The sequence below is a fragment of the Pongo pygmaeus genome, chromosome 3 (assembly GCF_028885625.2).
Source record: "Pongo pygmaeus isolate AG05252 chromosome 3, NHGRI_mPonPyg2-v2.0_pri, whole genome shotgun sequence".
In the NCBI taxonomy this organism is placed as follows: Eukaryota; Metazoa; Chordata; class Mammalia; order Primates; family Hominidae; genus Pongo; species Pongo pygmaeus.
The window spans coordinates 181,346,139-181,368,656 of record NC_072376.2 but is presented as its reverse complement, the minus strand read 5'-3'; the positions used below and the strand labels follow the sequence as shown (position 1 = coordinate 181,368,656).

Here is a 22,518-nt window from a genome sequence, read left to right as displayed (position 1 = left end):
CGGGGAGATGCACCCCAAATATGGTTCCCTAAATTTGATACAGAAAGCAGAACATTATTTTTATCTGATATGTCTTATTTTTGGTGTCTAATCCATTTATTTTTTCACTTGGGTGTATTTTCTTTGTACATACAAGTTCAAAAATGGTAATGAACATTTAAATGATGGAAGTAAAATTAATCCTTTGAGAAAACAGACACAATTTCTGAAGAAATTTTAAAAATATATGAGTCTTACTTACATGAATTGCACTATATAATCTATAAGCAAAATAGGCTGGTTTGTCTCGAACACAGAGAACTAGGAGAAATCAGAGAGAGAAGAAGAAACATTGAGAGTGAAAACATATATTTTCATCAGAATTTGAAAAACAATAACACTTTTCCTGTTACAATTCTTACATTGTATTATGATGTCAACACTTAGAATAATGGTAACACTATAAGCCACAGGAAAAAATATAAAGCAACAACATTATAATGAGTCATGCAGATTTTCACTTGGTCTATTTCTGTCTTTTGGAACTCTTGTTAGTTCCTTCATGTAGCCTAATGAAGAAAACTTTATCATCTTTATCTGAAAATTAAATCAATAGAGCTGCAAAGAGACCTAGGTTATTAACACTATTATAGATTATTATTATTATTGTAGGATTCAATATGATATAGCTCCCATGTAATCTGTTCATCTATTTGAATGCTATTTTTAGTAACTTATAGATTTGTGAGTAGACCTGAAATCTCTTAAGGGGAAACTATGGACCACAACTGGTCTAGACCAGTTCTAGAAGTTATCTAATAAAAACTGCTAAGGCAGTAGAACAGCCTAGAGCCTGGTCAACAGTTACCTTGCTGGAAGTCAGTTGATGATCATAAACATCCAGTAGTGTTTATTTGAAGAGGTTAACAAATTAATACATGAATAGGTAATGTATGAGAGGCTATAATTTCTAGCCAGAATGAAATCATCATAACAGTATTTCCCTGGTAGTTTAAGTAATTATTTTAGATTGTGAGATTATACCCTCATCTTTTCTTTCATTTTTAATACACGAAACCTTCGTAATCACTCTTGAGTAACTACTCCTTAAAAGCTCCTTGAAGGCAGCGAACTTTTGCTGTTTTTGCTGTTAAACACATTGTTCTATCTGCAGTGCCTAAGTCAGTGTCTAGAAGAGTAGGTGCTCAATAAATGTCTGCTGAGTGAATAAATCAGTTGAAATGTTTTCTGCCATTTCTAATGTCCACCACTTCCTCTCTTATGCCCACTGCTTTGTGGCAGGGGTCTATAGTGGAAAGAAAGCTATCTTGAGATTCAGATATTATGAGTTTTAGTCATAACTTTGTTGCTAATCAGCTGATAGGCTTGGAGGCAGTCACTTAGTTTCCTTAGGCATTGTTTATAAAATGAAGGATTTTGATGTAATATATGGTTAATAAATTTTGTAGAGATTTTCTGGAATAAATGTAACATTCTCAGAAAAAATACACAGTTATTAATAGTCATCTATTGCATACTATTTTAGGGGTTTCATCAAACTGTTTTCATGGAACCCTAGTTTGAGACTTCTTTACTAGATAAGCTACAAAAATTCCTTTATCTCTCAGCTCTCACGCCCATGTACGCCTCTGCCATTCAAGGATGGAAAATCACAATATTCATTTATTCAACTAGTATCTTAAGTGATTACTTGACTATGCCTTCGATGGAGATATTTCACAATGACCTCCTTTGGTCGTCCCTGAAATGTGTGCTGTCAACTCACCAGCACAGTACAAGACAAAGGTAGTTCTATTGCACAGGTAGTTCTATTGCAGTTTTTCTGGATAACTCACCCTGTTTTGTCCTCTATGGAGGGATATCATTTCTTACTTAGGAAGGAGCAAGAGGTGTGCCACTATCACAATAGCCTGAGGAAAATCACTACTTGGTAAATCTCTTTTATGGTAGGATTTACTCCTAAACCAAAATTTATTAGTAATGGTCACTAAAAAATCCTTTTCCTCCTAAAGAGAAGAAAACCACACTGTTAAGTATTTATCGGCTCTTGAACAGGGAATGGAAGTCAGTAAAGATAAAATGGATTGAACAGTGTGAGAAGCCAATTCAAAGAGAAAATATCTGAGAATGATATGTTTTCTGGTATGAAAGTTGAACTAGCTGTTAGGGAAGGGTATCAGTTCGTTAAAGTCATCAGGTTGCCAGTTTAGTGCATTTTATTAGTAGCTGATGTACTCTTCCCCTATGGAGTTTATGTGCTTTTGAATAATAAAATTCAAGGGAAAATGACTTGATCAAGAGCTTACTCATGCATCTTTAGTTCAATCAGAGCCACTCAGCATTTACTGAGAAATAAAATGTCTGCTGTGCTTCAAATAATTTATTACTTACCAATTGCAACCAGCAGCTCCTGAAAGTATCCATCATAACATTCATTAATGGCATCTACCATGTCTTGCCCAGAAATATTTTGAAATTCCTGGAAAACTTTAACAAATTGATGTAATTCAAAGGAGATTTTGAAAATATTATAAATTTATAATACAAATATTAATTAGATTGTTACACATAGTAAAAATCCATATTTTCCATAAAATAACTGAAAGTTCTACTGCTATCAATTCTGTTTGCTATAAATACCATTGAAACAAATACAAATACTCTTAGTAGAGTCAGCATAAATTTTGAACTTCAAAGATCTGTTATTATTCTCTTCTCTTGGGGAACAAATGCCACCTCCAGTAGGACCCACTAACTCACTGCTGATTTAAATTGAGAGGAAGCATACAACAAGCCATTATTTATGGACCAGTTATTTAGGACATATATAATAGGCTTATGGCAACAGCAAACTTCCTACTAGAGCTTAAATATGAGAATTAAGTGTGAAAGTCCTCTCTGTGATGATTAAAATAGCAGTCAAAGTATCCATAAAGAATATTCTGAGAAATATGAAATCAACTTTATGGGTGTAGACTAGGGTTTACTAATTTAGAATTGTGTTAAATTAAGATTCTCTATTTCATGAACTTAGTTATCTGACTATCCCAGGCAACTTTAGTTCTCATCCATTCTTACTGAAAATTAGAAGCAAGAAGATGTCTTTTCGTTATTATTATTAAGATTATCTTTAAGACAGGAATGTCTCTTATTGACTTGTAAAGTCTAGATGTGGGATTGGGGTAGGGTAGGCCATCTGTTGAAAATTTTCAGCCATTTGTGTATTTTATATAGAAAAAAACAAAATTTTTTTTAATAAAAGAAAAAGACACTGTAGTTTAGGGAATGTCAAAGGGCAAACTAACATGAGTGCACCCTCTAAGACCAATAAGATTCTATCGATATTGCAGAAATCATGACATCAATACTAATGACCTTGATGGAGTATTGACTGGTTAAACTACATTTACTATACATTTTGCAAGACAACATATAATGTACCTAATAGGAAATAGCTAATATATTTGAATAAGTACTCCATCAAATAAAGAGATTATTTTTAAAATGCTCAGTATTTGAAAGTTATTGGAAAAAATATTAAGGAAATATTTATTCCTTAGTAATGTCATTAAATAAGGCATATCTTATAAACAAAATTCAAAACAAGTACCTTTGAGATAACTGACTTTCTGCTATTTCCTTGTAATATTTCATTTTTGTTTCTAGTCAACCACCTTCTTTTTGTCATATAATCAGTCGAATAGCTGGAAAGAAACCCAGTTGATAATTACCCAGCCACAGCTGCTGGTAGCTCTTGTTGCACAGGATCATTTGCAGCATGGTTTTGTGCTCCCCCGTCTTCTGCTGACAGGCTTCCCATAGGACCTGGAACATCAGCCAGCACAGAAGTAGCATCAGAACCACTCCAGCCCATTTTAACCAAGGTTCTTTACAGTCAGTCTGAGAACTGGTTCTAGTTACCATTGCATCCTGAGCAGCCATTGCAGGGTCTGTATATCCTTCCTCTCTGGTCCCCTGTAAAGTAAGCACAGGTTTTCCATGTAAATGTTCTTAGTCAGCAACTCATATTGGTTAGTGGGACTGAAACCCTTGAACCACCAAACATTCTGATTGTTCCCAAGGAACTTCTATTATTATCTGGAGTAAGTATTCATTTCCTGATTTCATGAATACTTTAGAAGATAGTATGTAAGGTTTTGTCTTAAAATGTGCATTATTTTATTTTACTTTTTCTTTGCAGCACTGGTAATATTTGAAAGACTTTTAGGCATTTTTCAGTTTTCCAAGTCTCTGTACAGTATCTTCTCCCTTATCAAACTGAGTATCCACTGCCTGACCATGGCAGTGGGTGTTAGAAATGAGTGTTAACATTGTTAGAGCAAAAACGCAGAGAAAGTCCATCTCTGACTTGCACAATAGGATTTATACAACAACAAAATAGTAATGAAATTCAGACTTTGTGCAGTCAGAATATTTTGTAAATCTGTTTAACTCTCACTCCATTATCATTTAGAGACCAGACATGGTCCAGTCGATGATTTCAAACAGGAGGGAAGGGGCGCTAACCAATGCAGGGTCGATTGATTCCTGAAGGTTATGAGGGCCAGTGGTGAGAAAGAGGTAGGGAGACATGTTATCAGTCTAATTAACTGTTTCTTTTGGGTCGAGATATAGAGGGGAGGCTTTCTCCTTGCTCCAACTATGTTAAGAGAACACTGAAAGTACAGTAGCTTCTGCTTCTACCATTTTTCTTTTTTTTTGAGACAGGGCCTTGCTCCATTGCACAGGTTAGAATGCAGTGGCATCATCATAGTTCACTGTAACCTTGACCTCCTGGACTCAAGCAATCCTCCTGCCTCAGCCTCCCAAGTAGCTTGGACTGCAGGCGTGTGCCACTATGCGTGGCTAATTTTTTTTTTTTTTCTCAAAAAGAGGATCTCGCCATGTTGACAAGGCTGGTCTTGAACTCCTGGCCTCAAGTGATTCTTCCATCTCAGCCTCTCAAAATGTTGGGGTTACAGGCATGAGCCACTGTGCCTAGCCCTGTCATCTTTTAGGACACTGGGAATAGCCACAGTGCAGTGAATCCAGTGAGACAGCAAGATTGGGCACAGGGAGGTCTTGAACACAACTTCCTTGAATAAACCTCAATCCCTAAATAGTATGAATGGGATCCCAAATTTCTTACCTGTTCCTGATGGAGGAACTTGCAATCTAGCTGAGAACCTGTGGGGAAGCTTGCCAGATTGAGTGGTTTATGACCATGGCAGGGACAGTGTTCCATCAGCCAAGGGCTACAGGATAGATCACATTGACTTGAAGTATGTGGGAAACACAGCTAGACCTTTGGGGGAGTCTTCAGCTCCCGTGAGAGTAAAGGTGAGGCTAAATCGTCATGAAAGGTTTCTCTGACCAAACTGGTCAGTTTGGCTCTGACCAAAGTAAGACAGAGAAAAGATCATAAATTAAATCAGTGGCTTATCTTGGCAGCTAACACTGATAAATGCTCATATGCTGGTCATTGACACCTCATATGTTCAATGTCCAGAATTGCCAAGAATTGCTATTCCATAGTCAAGATCAGCCAAAATGCAGGCAATATCTTGATCTAAGGACACAGTGGTGACCTTTCTGTTGCCAAGATAGTTCATTAACCACACACACACATCTCTCTACCAATTGCCTTCTTGGAAAGAAAGGAGGAGGATGGCCAGAAATCTGAGAGTCAAATACTTAACCCAATAAAAGTATGAATGAGATAGAACATGCACCACATTCACTATTCAAAGTATCACATAGATGAAATTTGCCATTTTAGATGAAATATTAGGGCTGTTTTTCTTGATAACAAAAAGCTAGAGGCATATGAGAAAGTGCAATTTATTCACAAAGAAATAAGTAAGCTACCATTTGTGCATAAATTTGTAGCCCTGGAACATTTAATGTTTAATCATAACTCAAAAGTTGTATGTCCCCTAAAGGTGAACAACTGATGGGAAATAGGCATGAGTTTGTCAGTCACATTTCTTCTTGCTCAATTTCCTTTGCTTAAAATACCAAGAGACTAAGACTGCACATATGCAATTCTTATTTTGAAATCTGTGTATTAAATTAAAGGAGTGAATAATGTTATTGAGTGGTAGGACTATGGGTGTTATTTTCAAATCATGGAAATGTTGCGGTGCAGGTACCTTAGGAGTTCCACCTCATATTCTGGAGATAAAAATTAGAGATATTAAGTGAATTGCCCAAGGTCTGATTGTTAGAGAAGAATGTGTATTAAATATCAGTGGCATTTCTGACTCTGAGGTGTGGTTACCATACACTTCCCTTAGCCTAAATAACTTATTTTTACACAATATGCTCTGGCTCCCTTTCAAATTCTCTTATGATTTTAATTTATACCAAGCAACAAATAATTGGAAGCAATTAATATGCTATATCTTCTGTGACTATATGCCATTTATTTAATAACATACATTTGTGGTAATTCTTAGTCTTCATCTTATTGAATCGATCAGTAGGATTTGGTATAATTGACACTCTCTTCTTGCTATACTTTCATCACTTGGCTTCCAGGATCCTGCAATCTATTTCATTTTATTGGTTACTCCTCAGTCTTGTGAACTGGTTTCTCTTCTTTTCAATCTCTTAATTTTGAGGTCCAAGTAGTCAGTCTTTAATCATCTCTTTGTCTGTATTTACATTTCTTCTCTTGATAATGTTATCTACTCATGTGGCTTTAAATTCCATCTATATTATAATGATATCCATTTATCTTACCCATTTATTTATTTACATCTCTAGCAAAGCTCTGTCATCTGAACTTCAGATATGTATATTCCAATTGCCAATTCAGCATCTCCACTTGATTTTCTAATATACATATCAGGTTTAGCATGTTGAAAATCCAATGCCTTGACTCCTTCCACCTCAAACTCTTGCTATAGTCTCAGTCTTCCACACTGCACTTCATCCTTTCTGTTGCTCAGACTAAGAAACTGAGAGTCACATTTGATTCCATTTTCTTCGGCCTTTTCATAGCCAACATCCAGTTCCTCAGGAAATAATATAGACACTGCCTTCAAAAATGACACAGGATTTTTTTTCTGTGCGTTTTGCCTGTTGGAGACCTCTGTGGCTGGCAATGCTCCTGCCTGGGCCTTGCTCACCCTGGGCTTGTGGCAGGAGGTACCCTGCCCATTCAGCCTGTTGGGCTGTGTTTGCCTTGCAACCTGGCCTGGATCCCGTGGCCACTGTGACTGTGCACTCAGGCCGCAGAGTGAGGGGATGTGTGAGCGAGTGAGCATGGGGTCCAGCTGGCTGCTCCAATTGCTGGCACAGGTGCGGGCTCCATGTGGGGCTTGTGGCTGGACCAGGCTTGTCACAAGTGACTCCGGTGTGCAGACTAAGGGGACATGGTGGTGCCTGAAAACTTGAAGACTCCAGGTGAATAGGGGTGTGTTAACAGCTCTTTTAGTTCCACCATCGACAGCCTGACTAAAGGGGGCATGTGGCCCCTTTAGTAGCCAAGCAGCTACTTTTCCCATTGCTTGGTGAGTGGGAAGGGAGTGCTACAGGGCTACAGCTCTATTCACACTCACTGTTTGGCAGGTCTCAAGTTGTTGTCCCACATCCAAGGAGAATGAGGTTACACTGACAGCCAGTGGGTGAGCAAGGCAAAGAGTTTTATTGAGTGAAGAAACAGCTCTCAGCAGAGAGGGAGACCCAAGTTGGGCAGCCCCCGTACCCAAAGTCAGGTAGTTCCTCCCCCACCACCCGAAGGTGGGCAATCCCCTGCTCTGACTGAGTCCAACCTTTTTATGGGCTCAGAATGGGGGCGTATGTGCTGATTGGTTTGTTAGTACACAAAAAGGGTAAAAAAAGGCACCACTCAAAGATGGGCACAACAGTGTAAAAAACCAATTAGGGAAGGGTAGTAATACGTAAAATAGGTGAAGGGTGGGGATCAACCAGAGGAAAGCACCTCACATGGGAAGAGGGGTTCCCAATCCAGTCTGTGGATTTATCTGACACTTGTAGATGGGTTTTCAGCTTTAAACTGTCTTTGGTGTGAAGATTGGATTTCACTGCCCGTATCTGCTTAAAGATTTGGCTGTCTCCTGCTGCTATCTAAAATACATCCAGAAACTGGGCACTTATCACCACTGCCAATGCTCTCCTGTGGGTCCAAGTTAATATTACAGCTAGCTTTACTGCTGAAGCAGCCTCCTTACAGGCTTCTGTTTCTAGCTTTGTCTCCCGGTAGTCTTTTCTCAATATAGCAGCTATTGTGAATATTTTAAAGCATAAGACCACATCCCTTCACTAAAGACCCAGCAATGACTTACCTCTTATCCATTTCACTCAAAGGAAAAGCCAAAGTCCTTAAAATGGCTTCAGGATTTGACATAATCTTACCACGTGCTACTTCTCTGAATTCATTTACTATTATAGTATATTTCCTTTCCTTGCTCAGAGGCTACCAACTGGCCTTGTGTCTATCCCTCATACCCATTAGCTTTTTTTTACCTTACATATTTCTCTAGCTATACTCTTTACTTGGAACATCCTATCACATTGATTTATCTCATAAAGGTTAAATGATAAATCCAAAGATACAAAACTGATGGGGGAGATTTGATTACACTACGGTGCCCCACAGTTATCCACTAGGAACTCACCAGCTCCAAATTTCACCTCCCGTTAGGAAGAAAACTCCATTTCTCTTTGTAAAATATCTAGACAGATTCTCTCTGAAATGGTGTACACCACAGACAATGATCAAGAGAAGTGATGGACTTTTACAATCCCATTATTCACTTTATATCTTTTCCAATTTTCTGAATTTACTGATCCAAATCCTAAGTCAGTGGTTCCAAACTGAGGAGCCATTAATGTAGAAGTGAGAAGCCAATAGAAAATCTTCAAACTATTTAACAATCTAAGAGAAGTCATACATTTTACTAACAGTATAAATTATCATGGAACTTCTGATTTTCAGAGAAACTATTATTAAAGGAGATTATATTACGTTTTTAATAGTTGGTTACCTTCATTTTCTATTATGAGTTAAATAATCTTTACAAAATATGTATTATTATATTTTTATAATTGTATTTTACATTTTAAGGAAAATGTGTATTTTACATTTTAAGGAAAATGTACTGTGAAACTTCATAAGTATATAATGTTAAAGTAAACTTTATTAATTTTCCTTGGCTTATAAAAATGTAAGTCTTGATTCACCCACACTTTTTGGTATTCTATGTTGAAAGGAAAATTTTACTATACTTAAATGCTGTTCCAAGGTTAAATACTCATACGTATATTTAATGTTCCAATTCTAGAAATCAAACTTAAGGAGTAACACTTTTGGTGGAACCACAAACAGAAAAGAGTCTTGGGTCCTGAATCATGGTTTGGAGAAGACCTTTATGCCTATTAGGAACCAAAAGCCTAAAACTCTAAACTTAAAACACAAGCAATAGAATGTTGATTCTGTCCTGTCTGCAGTATACAGGATTAGCTTTTTCTGTTAAGATAAAACTAGGAAATAAAGTTGTGTGTGGAAGCAATAAAAATCTGAGCTATTCATACATGTAATTCATAGAAATTTATAGCTGCTACATTTTTTGAAAATTTTAATAAATATATAAGAAGGAAAATCAAATTAAAAATTCAAGTTGATGTTATCTTTAAAAAAAAGTAATAGTTCATCCTGTACATTCATAATCCAAATTAGGTAAAAACCAGTGATAAAATATTGTGTGTTATTTTAAAATATATGTATATCTACACAAATGATATTATTATATATACAAATACTTGTACTCATGTACACACCCTATCATTAATAAAGCATCATTGTTTAATTTTAGGAAAAAAATAACTACAATTGGGAATAAAATTGATTGCCCTATTACATCCCAAAAGTCACCATTCATTGATTATTTTTCCCTTGTGATTTATTTTCCCTCATGTTTCATTTTCAGAACTTGTGTTTTCCCCTGAAATACAAGAATGTCTGCTTTATAAAAATACGCTGTGATCCTAATTCTTAGATGTCAGTTATTTTAGGTGGTTTATAGCTCAACCTTTAAAGAGGTGCAGAAATGCTAAGAGGATTTGAGTTTTGATCGTTGACATTTTACCAAATAGAAGTAGAATTGGAGTGGAACCAAATGGGGTTGGAGGTAGGAGCAGTACAATTCAACAGCAGAGGTGTAGTGCATGTAGGCCTGACTTCATGTCAGCCCTTTCATTAAGTAGACCTGTAATGTCAGGCACACCACTTAACCTCTCTAAGCTTAAGTCTCCTCATCTCTACGCAGAGGGGATATTGCCAGTTGGGTTTCCTGGGAAGATGACTTTGAGACAGAGATCAGCATACAGCCTGTTAATTATGGAATGTTCTTGGGATCAACACCTCTGGGAGGGAGGGAACAAAAGCAGGATTTGGCTGTGATGCAGACCTAATGGAATTAAATAAAGTCCTTAGGAAAATAATTTTCTTCGTACTAAAACAATAAAAACTTGTTTGATATTAGGATTTATAATGGTTTATAATGGAACTGTTGGCTTCACTCTGTTAGGGGCAATACCTGTGCCAAGAAGAATCTCTGAGTGGAAACTGTTGCTTTAATTTATATTATTGTAGCAACATTATTGTAAAATTACCTTTTAAATTGATAAAAATTTTTAATTAAAATTAATCTTATAAAATGTAAAAGTTAGAAAATACTCAGTTGGCATCTTGTCAAGTGAGATTATTTTAAAATAGTAATTATTATTGAAAATATATTTTTCTACAAATGACTTCAACTTCTGTTACAAATTAAAATGAGCTTATACCTACATTTTACCAGAAGCTTCAGTTTGTACTATGAAAAACCAAATTATCTTTTCTCCACTGACATGGATAATCCTACAGATGAAAATCCTCAGAATAGGATGATTTACTGAGAGTGGTGACATGGGAGTTTTATGAACTATGCAGCCAAACCACAGAAATCCAAATTAAACTAAACCAAACCAAAACCAAACACAACAAAGCAAATTCTTTGTTTATATATGCTTCCCTTTTAGAAATTCTATTTGGGCCTAATATAGTCATCATCATAAGTTTTCTATTTATTGACAAATATGTCTTTACCACCTTCTGTTACCCATTTGAATTTCTTGGTTGCAATGTTCAATTCTCTTTCACAGCTTTGAAATACACTGATTGGCCAGGCACGGTAGCTCACACCTGTAATCCCAGCACTTTGGGAGGCCGAGGCGGGCGGATCAAGAGGTCAAGAGATTGAGACCAACCTGCCAACATGGTGAAACCGCGTCTCTACTAAAAATAAAAAAAAATTAGCTGGGCTTGGTGGCGCGTGCCTGTAATCCCAGCTACTCAGGAGGCTGAGGTAGGAGAATCACTTGAACCCGGGAGGGGGAGGTTGCAGTGAGCCGAGATTGCACCATTGCACTCCAGCCTGGGCGACAAGAGTGAAACTCCGTAAAAAAAAAAAACAAAAAGTAGAAGAAGAAATACACTAAATACAGATTGTAAAACTTGTTTCAACTTCCTTGAAGACAAATAACTTCACTACCTTTGATATTAAGTAGGCCTCCTTGAGTGAGGGTTTAGCCAATGATATCTGAGCAGAATGGATATGCATTACAACAAGGCTCATAATCACTTCCATGAGGAAACCTCTATTCTCTTTCTGCTTCCCCGGGTTGAAGACAGACATGATAAACTTAAAAGCCAGTTGTAACGGTGGAAGGAGACTAAGTCTCTGGATCACTTCTTGGAAGGGAAATGCACTCTGATCGGTAGCACCTGTTCTGGTCTTCCTGTGAGCTTGAGAAATGGCATTTACTTTATGCTTTCGGTCATCTATTACAAGAAAGAGATGAGCTCAGTAAATAACTTGCCAGTTTGCAAGCAGACACACAAGGGAGAAGAGAGAAAGTTTAGAAATTTGGTGCCTTGAAGAGTTAGAAAGAGAAACCACTTACTGATTCCAAGCAATGTAAGCTGAGACTTGAAGAGGCTTTGAAAAGTAAGGGTCTTTTATGACTCAGCCCTCTAGTAATACCCGGCCAGTTTTACCTTCTAAGAGATCCTTCAAGGAAATGTCTTTGAGTCGTGAAAATAAAAAAGGCATAAATGAGGGAGCAAGGATGCAAAGAAAGTCATACTGGAGAAATATATCTAGGAAAGAACTTTGCATGTGGTTAAGTGGTAAATGGACCTAACCAAAAGCAAGTAGATCACAACTCTTCTAAGTTTTTAAGAGATCCTCATTTTCAAAGACATTTCAAACTCAGATTAAAGAAACATTGATAACGTATGCTATAAACAAAACGTGAGGACTCTAAATTTGTCAAAGTTGAGCTGCTATGAAAGTGGTACAACCCTCAAGGATATAGAGAGGCTTCTCGACTTATGATGGGGTTACTTCCTGATAAATCCATTGTAAATTAAAATATCCCAAGTCAAAAATGCATTTAATACACCTAACCTATTGAATATCATAGCTTAGCCTAGCCTACCTTAAATGTGCTGAGAACACTTGCAGTAGCCTACAGTTGGGCAAAATTATCTAACACAAAGCCCATTTTACAATAAAGTGTGTTACATATCTCACATAATTTATGGAATATCAACTATTATGTGAAAATTGAAACAGTTTTGCACCATCATAAAGTAGAAAGGTACCACGAAATAGATAAGTCAGACCATAAAAATTCAGGGACTGAGGACTGTCTTCTCCATAGCACCTCTTCAGATAAAGCCAACCAGGATAAATGACAGGGAAGGACTTCTCAGAGTTTATCCACAGTAGCCACAGAAACGTTTAGATTAAAAACAAATCCAAGAACTCATGGAAGCAATTGGGACTGGAGGGGTTCAGAGAACAGGATGAAAGAATAGACAATGATCTACCTTGCATTTTTATCTGGTGATTCTAACTCCTCACCTAAGAGTGTGGGGCTCTGGGTTCCTGAGGGCCTTAGGCAGGATTCTCACTCTAGTCCCCTCCACCTGGACTATAGATCCTTCTCTCTCCTAGGTCCTACTCTTCCAGCTTTGTTCCTACTAAAAAGGCTTTCACGTATTCTTCTTTTTTTAAAGGCATTGAAATCTTTTCTAATGTCATGTTCCCATGTACAAAATTCTATCGACTTCTTGGTTTTAGTGAAATTCTTTGGTGACTACTAATTCTTTGCTAACTACTATATGCCTTTGATGTGTAAAGGAAAGGTTTGGGGGTTTAGAAACTCTTGTTTCATTTCAAACACACACACACACACACACACACACACACACACACGAAACACAAAACCAAACCAAACCAAAATTCTGGCTTTTAAGACATTTTTCTCAGCTGTGGCCTTTGAGATTCTCTTTTAGAAATTAAGAGCTGAACACTGACTCTCTTTCTCTTTGCATTCCTGAGTGCCTTTGCTAAATAGGATAACAGGCACATTGGAGAATATGTATAAAACAGGAGATAATTATATCTTTAAAAATATTATTTGTATTACAATGCTAATATGTGGAATATTTTCAAGAAATATTTATTAAATGGAAATACATATCATTTAGTCAGTACAGAAACATAAATGATAAAATCTATTTTTAACTTGAAGTAGTGTTCCTTTTTGGTAATATATAACACCACAGAATTTTTATAGGTTGCATCGAAGATCATATGCTGGCATTTAGAGTCTCTAGCATTCAATCAAATTCTGGATTTCTACTTATTAGCTCTTTAGACAATCATAGAGCTAGAACTTTATACTTTATGATTCTCTATTCTTTTCTGAATTACTTATGAGAATATTTGTATTATAGTGTTTTGCTGTTATTAAATGAGAAAATTGTTCTTCTCCTCACACAGTACTAGGCACATTGTAGGAGCTCAGAAATGTTAGTGTGTGCTAAGCCCATGTAGCAGTTTTAAAAATGAAATTATTTATAAGGCTGGGCGTGGTGGTTCATGCCTGTAATTCTAGCACCGTGGGAGGCTGAGGCAGGCGGATCAGCTGAAGTCAGGAGTTTGAGACCAGCCTTGCCAACATGGTGAAACCCCATCTCTCTAAAAATACAAAAATTAGCTGGATGTGGTGGCACGTGCCTAGAGTCCCAGCTACGTGGGAGGCTGAGGCAGGAAAATCACTTGAACCCAGGAGGAGGTTGCAGTGAGCTGAGGTCACACCACTGCACTCCAGCCTGGGTGACAGAGCGAGACTGTCTCAAAAAAAAAAAAAAAAAAGAAAGAAAGAAAGAAATTGTTTCTAATTAGAATTATTAACTGTAATATTTTTAATCTTTAATTTTCTCAGAATATAAAATTAATTATATATACATGTATATTTATAATGTCTTTAGAATAGATTTTTAATTTTTTGAAAATAGAGTTGATGCATTATCCATATTTGTCTTTAACAACTTAAATTTCTAGTTGAGTACTTTGAACATGGCTTCAGTAGATGTTACTACACAGAATTTACTGTTGAACTGTAATATACTGGAGTTTTCTGTTCTATTTTTTTTTTTTTGGCAATGACATATACTTATTTGCTTAGATAGTGCAAAGTAATGTAAATTTTGGAATGCCATACCTGGACCAAGTTCATGAGAGTATCTCTGAAGTGTCCCGAGGTCTCTGAATAAATGTCCTCCTGGAGGTTATTGCTGTATTCTGCATAAGAAAACATGTTAAAGGTATGATTTATTATAGAACTATGTATCAGTGTGTTTTGAATAAGTTAATGTTATTTCCCAGTTGTGAGTAGAAAGTCCAGGAAATATAGTCCACCTGTTGACATTTCTTTGTTAATAAAGTGTCTGCCAAAGAATTCTATCACCTAATGGTAACATAAGCATAGGACTATTTTTTAAAAATCTTTAGTCCAAAATTGAAAAACAGGATCGAGAGTCATTTCACATTCTGTGATTCTCAAAATTCAGAATTATGCATTCTATTTCCATAGAATGCTGCCCAGCCCAATACTTTTTCTAAGTGCGTCATCTCATTTTAACATTTTAGTGAAAGTTCTAACTTCATTCCCTTCAGAAAAGTCTTGTTTTTGTTTGAATGCGATAGAGATGACTGTCCACAACATTTTCTTGACACACAATGACATACAATACATAACGCAATAGAACTTAAGGTATCATACCTTTTTGAAAGTGAAAATAGTTACCCTTCCTACTTTTGAAATGTATAAAAAATCTGATTTTGCGGTAGATTACAGGAATGTGAAATTTATGTAAAGCGAAGCAGACATTTGTAGAATTCACTGAGCCATTATTGTACCTTATTTTTTCTATATGCTGGGTCTTTCCTGGGTAAGAGGTGAAATGCCCCCTGAATTAAAGTGTGGGACACTTTCCTGTCTTAATGAAAACATTCACCTCATACAGACTTGTAATTATTTCCCTGGAAAATTTGCTTAACTTGATTATCTAGTGAACTGTTTCATTTTTAGTGCACTAATAATCAATTTTACCTAATGAGTTAATTGGTCCTCAGCGAATCCTATGTTAAATGTAAGAATGTCTTAGATAATTCTTCAAAATACATAAACTGGAATATTTAATGTGTTATAAAGTTCTTATATGTGTAAAATATATTCACATATTTCCTTACGCAAGCAGTAGGCTTCTCGCATCTGGAAAATTTCTCCATTTGTTCTTGAAGCTAGTATTTCAATGAGGCAATTCTCATCAGTGCCTACTCCCTAGAGAAAGGAAAAAAGAGATAAATGTAAGGATATTCTTATTGGAAGTAATAGTGCACCTTTTGTACAAGAAAGGGACACAGCATTTCCAGTGTTTTGAGAGGTGGCAGGGGAAAGGAAGTGTGTTTAGGGTGAAGGCAGGCACAATCTTAGTTCCAGCTTTGCCATTTACTACCTATTTGACCCTGAATAATTAATATTATCTGAAGGAAACTCTGTTTCTTCATTTAGAATAAAACAGTATGAGCATTTCTAAACAATGTGGAGAAAGACATGTTCAAGCAATGCTCATGGCATTGAGCATTTCCATTTGCTGTTGGAATGATATTTGATATTCCATTTGCTGCTGGAATATTAATTCTTTGCAAGCTGACATTAGAATACAGGTTTTCTAATTTGCCGAGAATATTTTAGAGACCTGTGCCTGCCTCTCTAGATGTGGAATTTTGTACAATTTGCATAAATATTTGGATGGATGCTTTCTGTGGTCTCTTGCAGACACATGGATATATTGATCTGTGAAAGTGATCTTAAAGACAATATACCTTTTTTAGGAAAGCCTCAGAAATCCTTAGCATTCTATGAATTATTGATAAAATACACTTGTTTAATCAAAACAGCAACATATAAACATATAACTTTATTTTTAAAATAATTTTTAGACATAATTTTGCAAGAGGTAGGAATTGACATGTAACATGTATTAAAAGCGATTAGTTAAAATTCACATAATTTTTGTACAATGTCTATTTGGATCAGTAAATGTGATGGCCAAAATCCATGTCCTTAAATTTTTTCCTGTTGCCTCTTTTCTGTCACACATTGTTCACAGATTGTGGTAATCTGGTCATTGGCAAGCATCGTACTGGAATGATTTCAACAGTTCTGCAGGTGTTTAATATCTGCATTTGGAAAGAAGTAAAGCCAAGGTCCTCTTTGTTCCCTGTACCTAGCGAACAAAATCTGTAACAAATCCACAGTCAACTTATTTCATGGAAATGACTTTCCTGTAAGAAACACTGATTCTAATTCTTCCAAATTAAGATTTTTATACATTTGAGAAAAAAAAAATGTTTCTCTAAAGAATGAACTTCAGGTCATAAAAAGAAAATATAAAGACGTCATCTATATATTGTCCCTGATTCAATATCTTCTTTTGACTTAATCAAATTTTTACAAATAATGTAACAAGATTCACATCATTTTTAATACATTATCCTCAATATAGGAATACATGCTCAGGGACAAATCTGAATAGCCCTGGAGGCTTGTTCACTTTTCCTTGTTGTAGGTCAGCATTGGGGCTGGCTCAGTAAGTTTGTGACTTTGTACAACAAAAGAACAGGCTGATCCCAGCCACTCAGCCCGGGAGGCTCCAGTTTCCTAACAAGGCCACTGCCCTTGACCACAACATTTCCATTGTTACATCATTGTTTAGATATTCCCTCCCCTCTCCTTGATCATATAAGTATGTAGGAGCATCACAGGGCAGTTTCCCCTCTATTGAAATATTGGCCTGTACTTGTTACAGGCATATTTTTGGATCAGATTACTACCTTCATGGCATGCCAGAGCTCATGAGCATCATACAGTGGTGGCGGGTACAAGAGGCCAACCATCACATCTTTGAAGTGATCTGAAAGCTGCTCCCTCAGATCCCCAATCAGGTCCTGTGGAGGAAAAAGTACATATTTTTATTATATGTTACCAGATTTGCAAGAGAAATGAGATAATTGCAGAAAGTCTTTTAATATTTTCTTTTCCATGTCATTTAATAATAACAGAATAACAAGTCTGATTCACATGTATATGTATGCATTACATGAGATGATGAACTTGAAAATTATTGATTTAATCTCACCCCGCATGACATAGCATAGGCACATTGTAGTCATTTGAACATAGAATGATTTTCTTTTTCTGACCCTAAACTCCAACTCCTCTTTTGATCTCATTATGAAAATATATAAAAGCTAAACTTAAAAACATTTAATTGGGGGTCTTTAGTTTTCTTGTGGAATTACTGAAACATTAATCCTTAAAGAAAATATGCACTTTATTTTATCATTGCAACAGTCTCTTTTAGCAGAAGTCCCTGGTTATACTATTTACATAAGCCAAACAGCTTATGTAAATTCATTAAGTAGTCTTAGAACTTTCTTCAAATAACAGCTATATTATTTTAAATATTGAAAGTCAAACACTTAAAGAGAAATACATGCATACTAAATTTTTGTGCTATGAAAACAGACAAAATATTTTGCATTTATTTTACCAATGTAAAGTGGAATTAAAAAATATATATGCTCTTCCTACACAAAAACAACAGGCAAGCTAAGAGCCAAATCATGAATGAACTCCAATTCACAATTGCTACAAAAGGAATAAAATACCTAGGTATACAGCTAACAAGGGAATTGAAGGAACTCTTCAAGGAGAGCTACAAACCACTGCTCAAGGAAATCAGAGATGACACAAACACATGGAAGAACATTCCATATTCATGGATAGGAAGAATCGATATCATGAAAATGGCCATACTGTTCAAAGTAATTTATAGATTCAATGCTACCCCCATTAAACTCCCATTAACATTCTTCAGAGGATTAGAAAAAAACTATTTTAAAATTCATATGGAACCAAAAAAAGAGCCTGAATAGCCAAGTCAATCCTAAGCAAAAAGAACAAAGCTGGACGCATCACACTACCCAACTTCAAACTATAATACAAGGCTACAGTAATCAAAACAGCATGGTACTGGTACAAGAACAGACACACAGACCAATGGGACAGAATAGAAAACTCAGAAATAAGCCCACACAGCTACAACCATCTGATCTTTGACAAACCTGACAAAAATAAGCAATGGGGAAAAGATTCTCTATTTAATAAATGGTGCTGGGAGAACTGTCTAGTTATATGCAGAAAACTGAAACTGGATACCTTCCTTATGCTGTATACAAAAATTAACTCAAGATGAATTAAAGACTTAAACGTAAAACCCAAAACTATAAAAAACCTAGAAGAAAATCTAGGCAATACCATTGAGGACATAGGCCCAGGCAAATATTTCATGATGAAAACTCCAAAAGCAATTGCAACAAAAGCAAAAATTGACAAATGGAATCTAATTAAACTAAAGAGCTTCTGCACAGCAAAAGAAACTATCATCAGAGTGAACAGACAGCCTACAGAATGGGAGAAAGTTTTTGCAATCTGTCCATCGGACAAAGGTCTAATAACCAGAGTGAGTCTGTGAAGAACTTAAGCAAATTTACAGGAAACAAACAACCCCATTAAATAGTGGACGAAAGACATGAACAGACACTTCTCAAAAGAAGACAGACATGTGGCCAACAAACACATGGAAAGAAGCTTAACATCACTGATTATTAGAGAAATACAAATCAAAACCACCATGAGATATTGTTTCACCCCAGTCAGAATGGTGATTACTAAAAAGTCAAGAAACAACAGATGTTGGTGAGGTTGTGGACAAAAAGGAACATTTTTACACTCTGGGAGTGTAAATCAGTTGAACCATTGTGGAAGACAGTGTGGCGATTCCTCAAAGACCTAGAGGCAGAAATACTATTTGACCCAGCAATCTCATTACTGGCTATATGCCCAAAGGAATAAAAACCATTACATTAATATTATAAAGATACATGCATGTGTATGTTCATTGCAGCTCTGTTCACAATAGCAAAAATATATAATCAGCCTAAATGCCCATCAATGATAGACTGGATAAAGAAAATGTGGTACATATATGCCATGGAATACTATGCAGCTATTAAAAAGGGATGAGATTATGTCCTTTGCAGGGACATGGATAGTTGGAAGCCATTATCCTCTGCAAAGTAACACAGGAAGAGAAGACCAAACACTGCATGTTCTCACTTACAAGTAGGAGCTGAATGATGAGAACACATGGACACATGGAGGAGAACAACATACACTGGGGCCTGTTGGGGGTGGGGGTAAGCAGGGAGGGAGGACATCAGGAAGAATAGCTAATGGATACTGGGCTTAATATCTAGGTTATAGGTTGACAGGTGCAACAAACCACCACGGCACATATTTACCTATGAAATAAACCTGCATATCCTGCACATGTATCCCTGAACTTAAAATAACATTTGAGGGAAAAAATATATATGCTCAATTTATTTTCTGTAGGGTTACCAAGAAATCTGAATGATGTTTAAAATAATCTCTCACTCAAGTGTGTAAAGCATATTCAGTTTTACTTAAAAACATGCAATACTTTAGTTCTGAGGTGGTTCAATACTGGAATTCAAGTAAAACATTGCACATTGAAATAACAACAAAATAGTCCTAATTTTCATTTTATTTGGCATAATCCAACAACACCTTTCATATACTGTGGATTTTCTTTTTTAGTAGATAAAAGCATTATAAGAAGAGAGAAAACACAAAATACCAATATTGGAAGTGTAAGAGTTATGTGTATGTATACTATAGACACTAAGGAGTAAAAAGAGACTATTATAAACAAATTTCTGCCACTATATTTTAAAATTTAGTTGAAATGGACAAATTCCATGACAAATACAAATTACCAAAATAGGCTCAAGTATAAACAGAAAATTTAGATTGCCCAATGTTAATTAAAGAAATTGAATTTGTAGTTAATTCTCCCTCCTATCTCTAGACCCAGGTGGAATCACTAATGTAATCTAGCAAGCTCTTACGGAAGGAGTAAAGTAAATCCTATACAAAATCTTGAAGAAATTAGTGGATGATAGAAGATTTCTCAGTTTACTTTATCTGGCCAGCATTGCTGTAATACAAAAATTAAAATAAAAACTTCATAAGAAAATTGCAGACTGATATCCCTTATAAACCTAGACACAAACGTGCGTATTCAAATATTTATAAAGCACATCTAGTAATACATAAAAGGAATGCCACCTAACGAGCAAGTAGGGTTTATCCCAGGAATGCAAGGTTGGTTTGCATTTGAAAATTAATCAATGTAAATTTCCATTTTAGCAGTATAAGGAGAAAAGCTATATGATGATATCAGTAGAAGTAGCGTGTTAGTCCACTTTGTGTTGCCATAAAGAAAAGCCTGTGGCTGGGTAATTTACAAATTGGTTTAATTGTCTCATGGTTCTGCAAGCTGTACAAGAAGCAGGGCACCAGTATCTGCTTCTGGTGAGGCCTCAAGAAGCTTACAATCATGGCAGAAGGCAAAGGAGGAGCAAGAGCTGGAGGGAGGAGCTGACAGGCTCTTTAAGGGGAACTTATTACTGACGGAAAGAGCTCTTCATGAGGAATCTGCTCCCATGACCCAAACACCTATCTTCGGGCCCACCTCCAGCACTAGAGGTCACATTTCAACATGAGATTTGGAGAAGACACATATCTAAACCAAATAATGTAGCAAAAGCATTTGAGAATATTTAGCACATAATCATCATAAAAAAATTCTTAGCAAAGAAAGAAGGAATCTTTCTCAAACTGATAGAGGGCATTTACAAAATTTCTACAGGGAAGAGGATACCAGTGAAAAACTAAATGCTTATCCTCTAAGATTGAGAACAAGGCAGGATGTCTGCTCTTACTGATATATTCTATTTGAATTTGTACTAGAACTATATACTTAAAAAGAAAAGGCAAAACTCTAAATCTTCTAGAAGAAAGTATAGGAACAAATCTTTGCAACTTGGTGTAGACAAAAAATTCTTACATGATACATGGAAGAATAAACAATATATGAAAAAATGATGAATTTAACTTCTTTGAAATAAAAACCTTAAATTTTTGAAAGGAACTTTTAAGAAAGTAAAAGAGAACCACAGTTGTCACTTCACATATTTGACAAAAGAATTGTGCCCAGAAGATATCAGAATCTCTTAAAACCCAGTAAGACATTCTGATGAAAACATGGACAAGACGTTTCAACTAGAACTTCCCCAAATAAAACTTACAAACTGGGAATAAGCCTGTGGAATGTTTAAATGTTTTCATGCTTAAAACATTAATCATTAGACTAATGGAAATTAAAACCATCATGAGATACCACCACATATTCTCTAGAGTGGCTAAAGTTAAAAGACTGATAATACCAGGTGTTGGTGAGGATGTGGATCATTTGGAACTGTCATCACTGATGAGAATGTAATATATTGCAACCACGTTAGCAAACTCTTTTGTAGTTTCTCATGAGTTTAAACATATATTTAAAAGCAATCCATCAAATGCATTCCTTAGTAATAACCAACAAAAATGAACATTTATAAACCCAAAGAACATGCATATTTATAGCACATTTATTCATAATAACCCCAAATTGAAAATGAATGTCCATCAACAGGTGAATGAATAAACAAATATTGGTATATATATGCGCTAGAAAAATACTCAGCAATAAAAGAATACACATAGCTTCACAAGTGAATCTTAAAAACATTATTCTGAGAAAATGAATCTAGACATAAAAGAGCACATATGACATGATTACATTTATATTAAATTCTAGAAATAGCAAAAATTCATCTATAAGGACAAGTAGAAAGCAGATCAGTGGTTTCTTTCAGCAGAAGGATGTCAGGAGATGGGCTGCAAAGGAGCAGACACAAAGTCTGGAGATATTAGAAATGCTCTATACTGGCCGGGCGTTGTGACTCACGCCTGTAATCCCAGCACTTTGGGAGGCTGAGACGGGTAGAGTCAGGTCAGGCATTCAAGACCAGCCCGGCCAAGATGCTGAAACCCCATCTCTACTAAAAATACAAAAATTAGCCAGGGGTGGTGGCAGGCGCCTGTAATCCCAGCTAC

At 36.0% G+C, this 22,518-nt stretch overlaps 1 protein-coding gene across 1 annotated transcript in view; it reads right to left on the bottom strand.

Annotated features, from left to right (window-relative positions):
- The window catches only part of ANXA10 (annexin A10), a 99,958-nt gene that overhangs the window by 5,721 nt on the left and 71,719 nt on the right, over window positions 1-22,518 (bottom strand). Inside the window, exons 4-10 of the mRNA XM_054485747.1 lie at window positions 17,265-17,378; window positions 15,618-15,708; window positions 14,587-14,666; window positions 3,922-3,975; window positions 3,732-3,825; window positions 2,392-2,487; window positions 242-300 (exon numbers count right to left, since the gene is read on the bottom strand). Coding sequence (XP_054341722.1) covers window positions 242-300; window positions 2,392-2,487; window positions 3,732-3,825; window positions 3,922-3,975; window positions 14,587-14,666; window positions 15,618-15,708; window positions 17,265-17,378 — 588 coding nt within the window. The remainder of the gene's footprint in view (window positions 1-241; window positions 301-2,391; window positions 2,488-3,731; window positions 3,826-3,921; window positions 3,976-14,586; window positions 14,667-15,617; window positions 15,709-17,264; window positions 17,379-22,518) is intronic.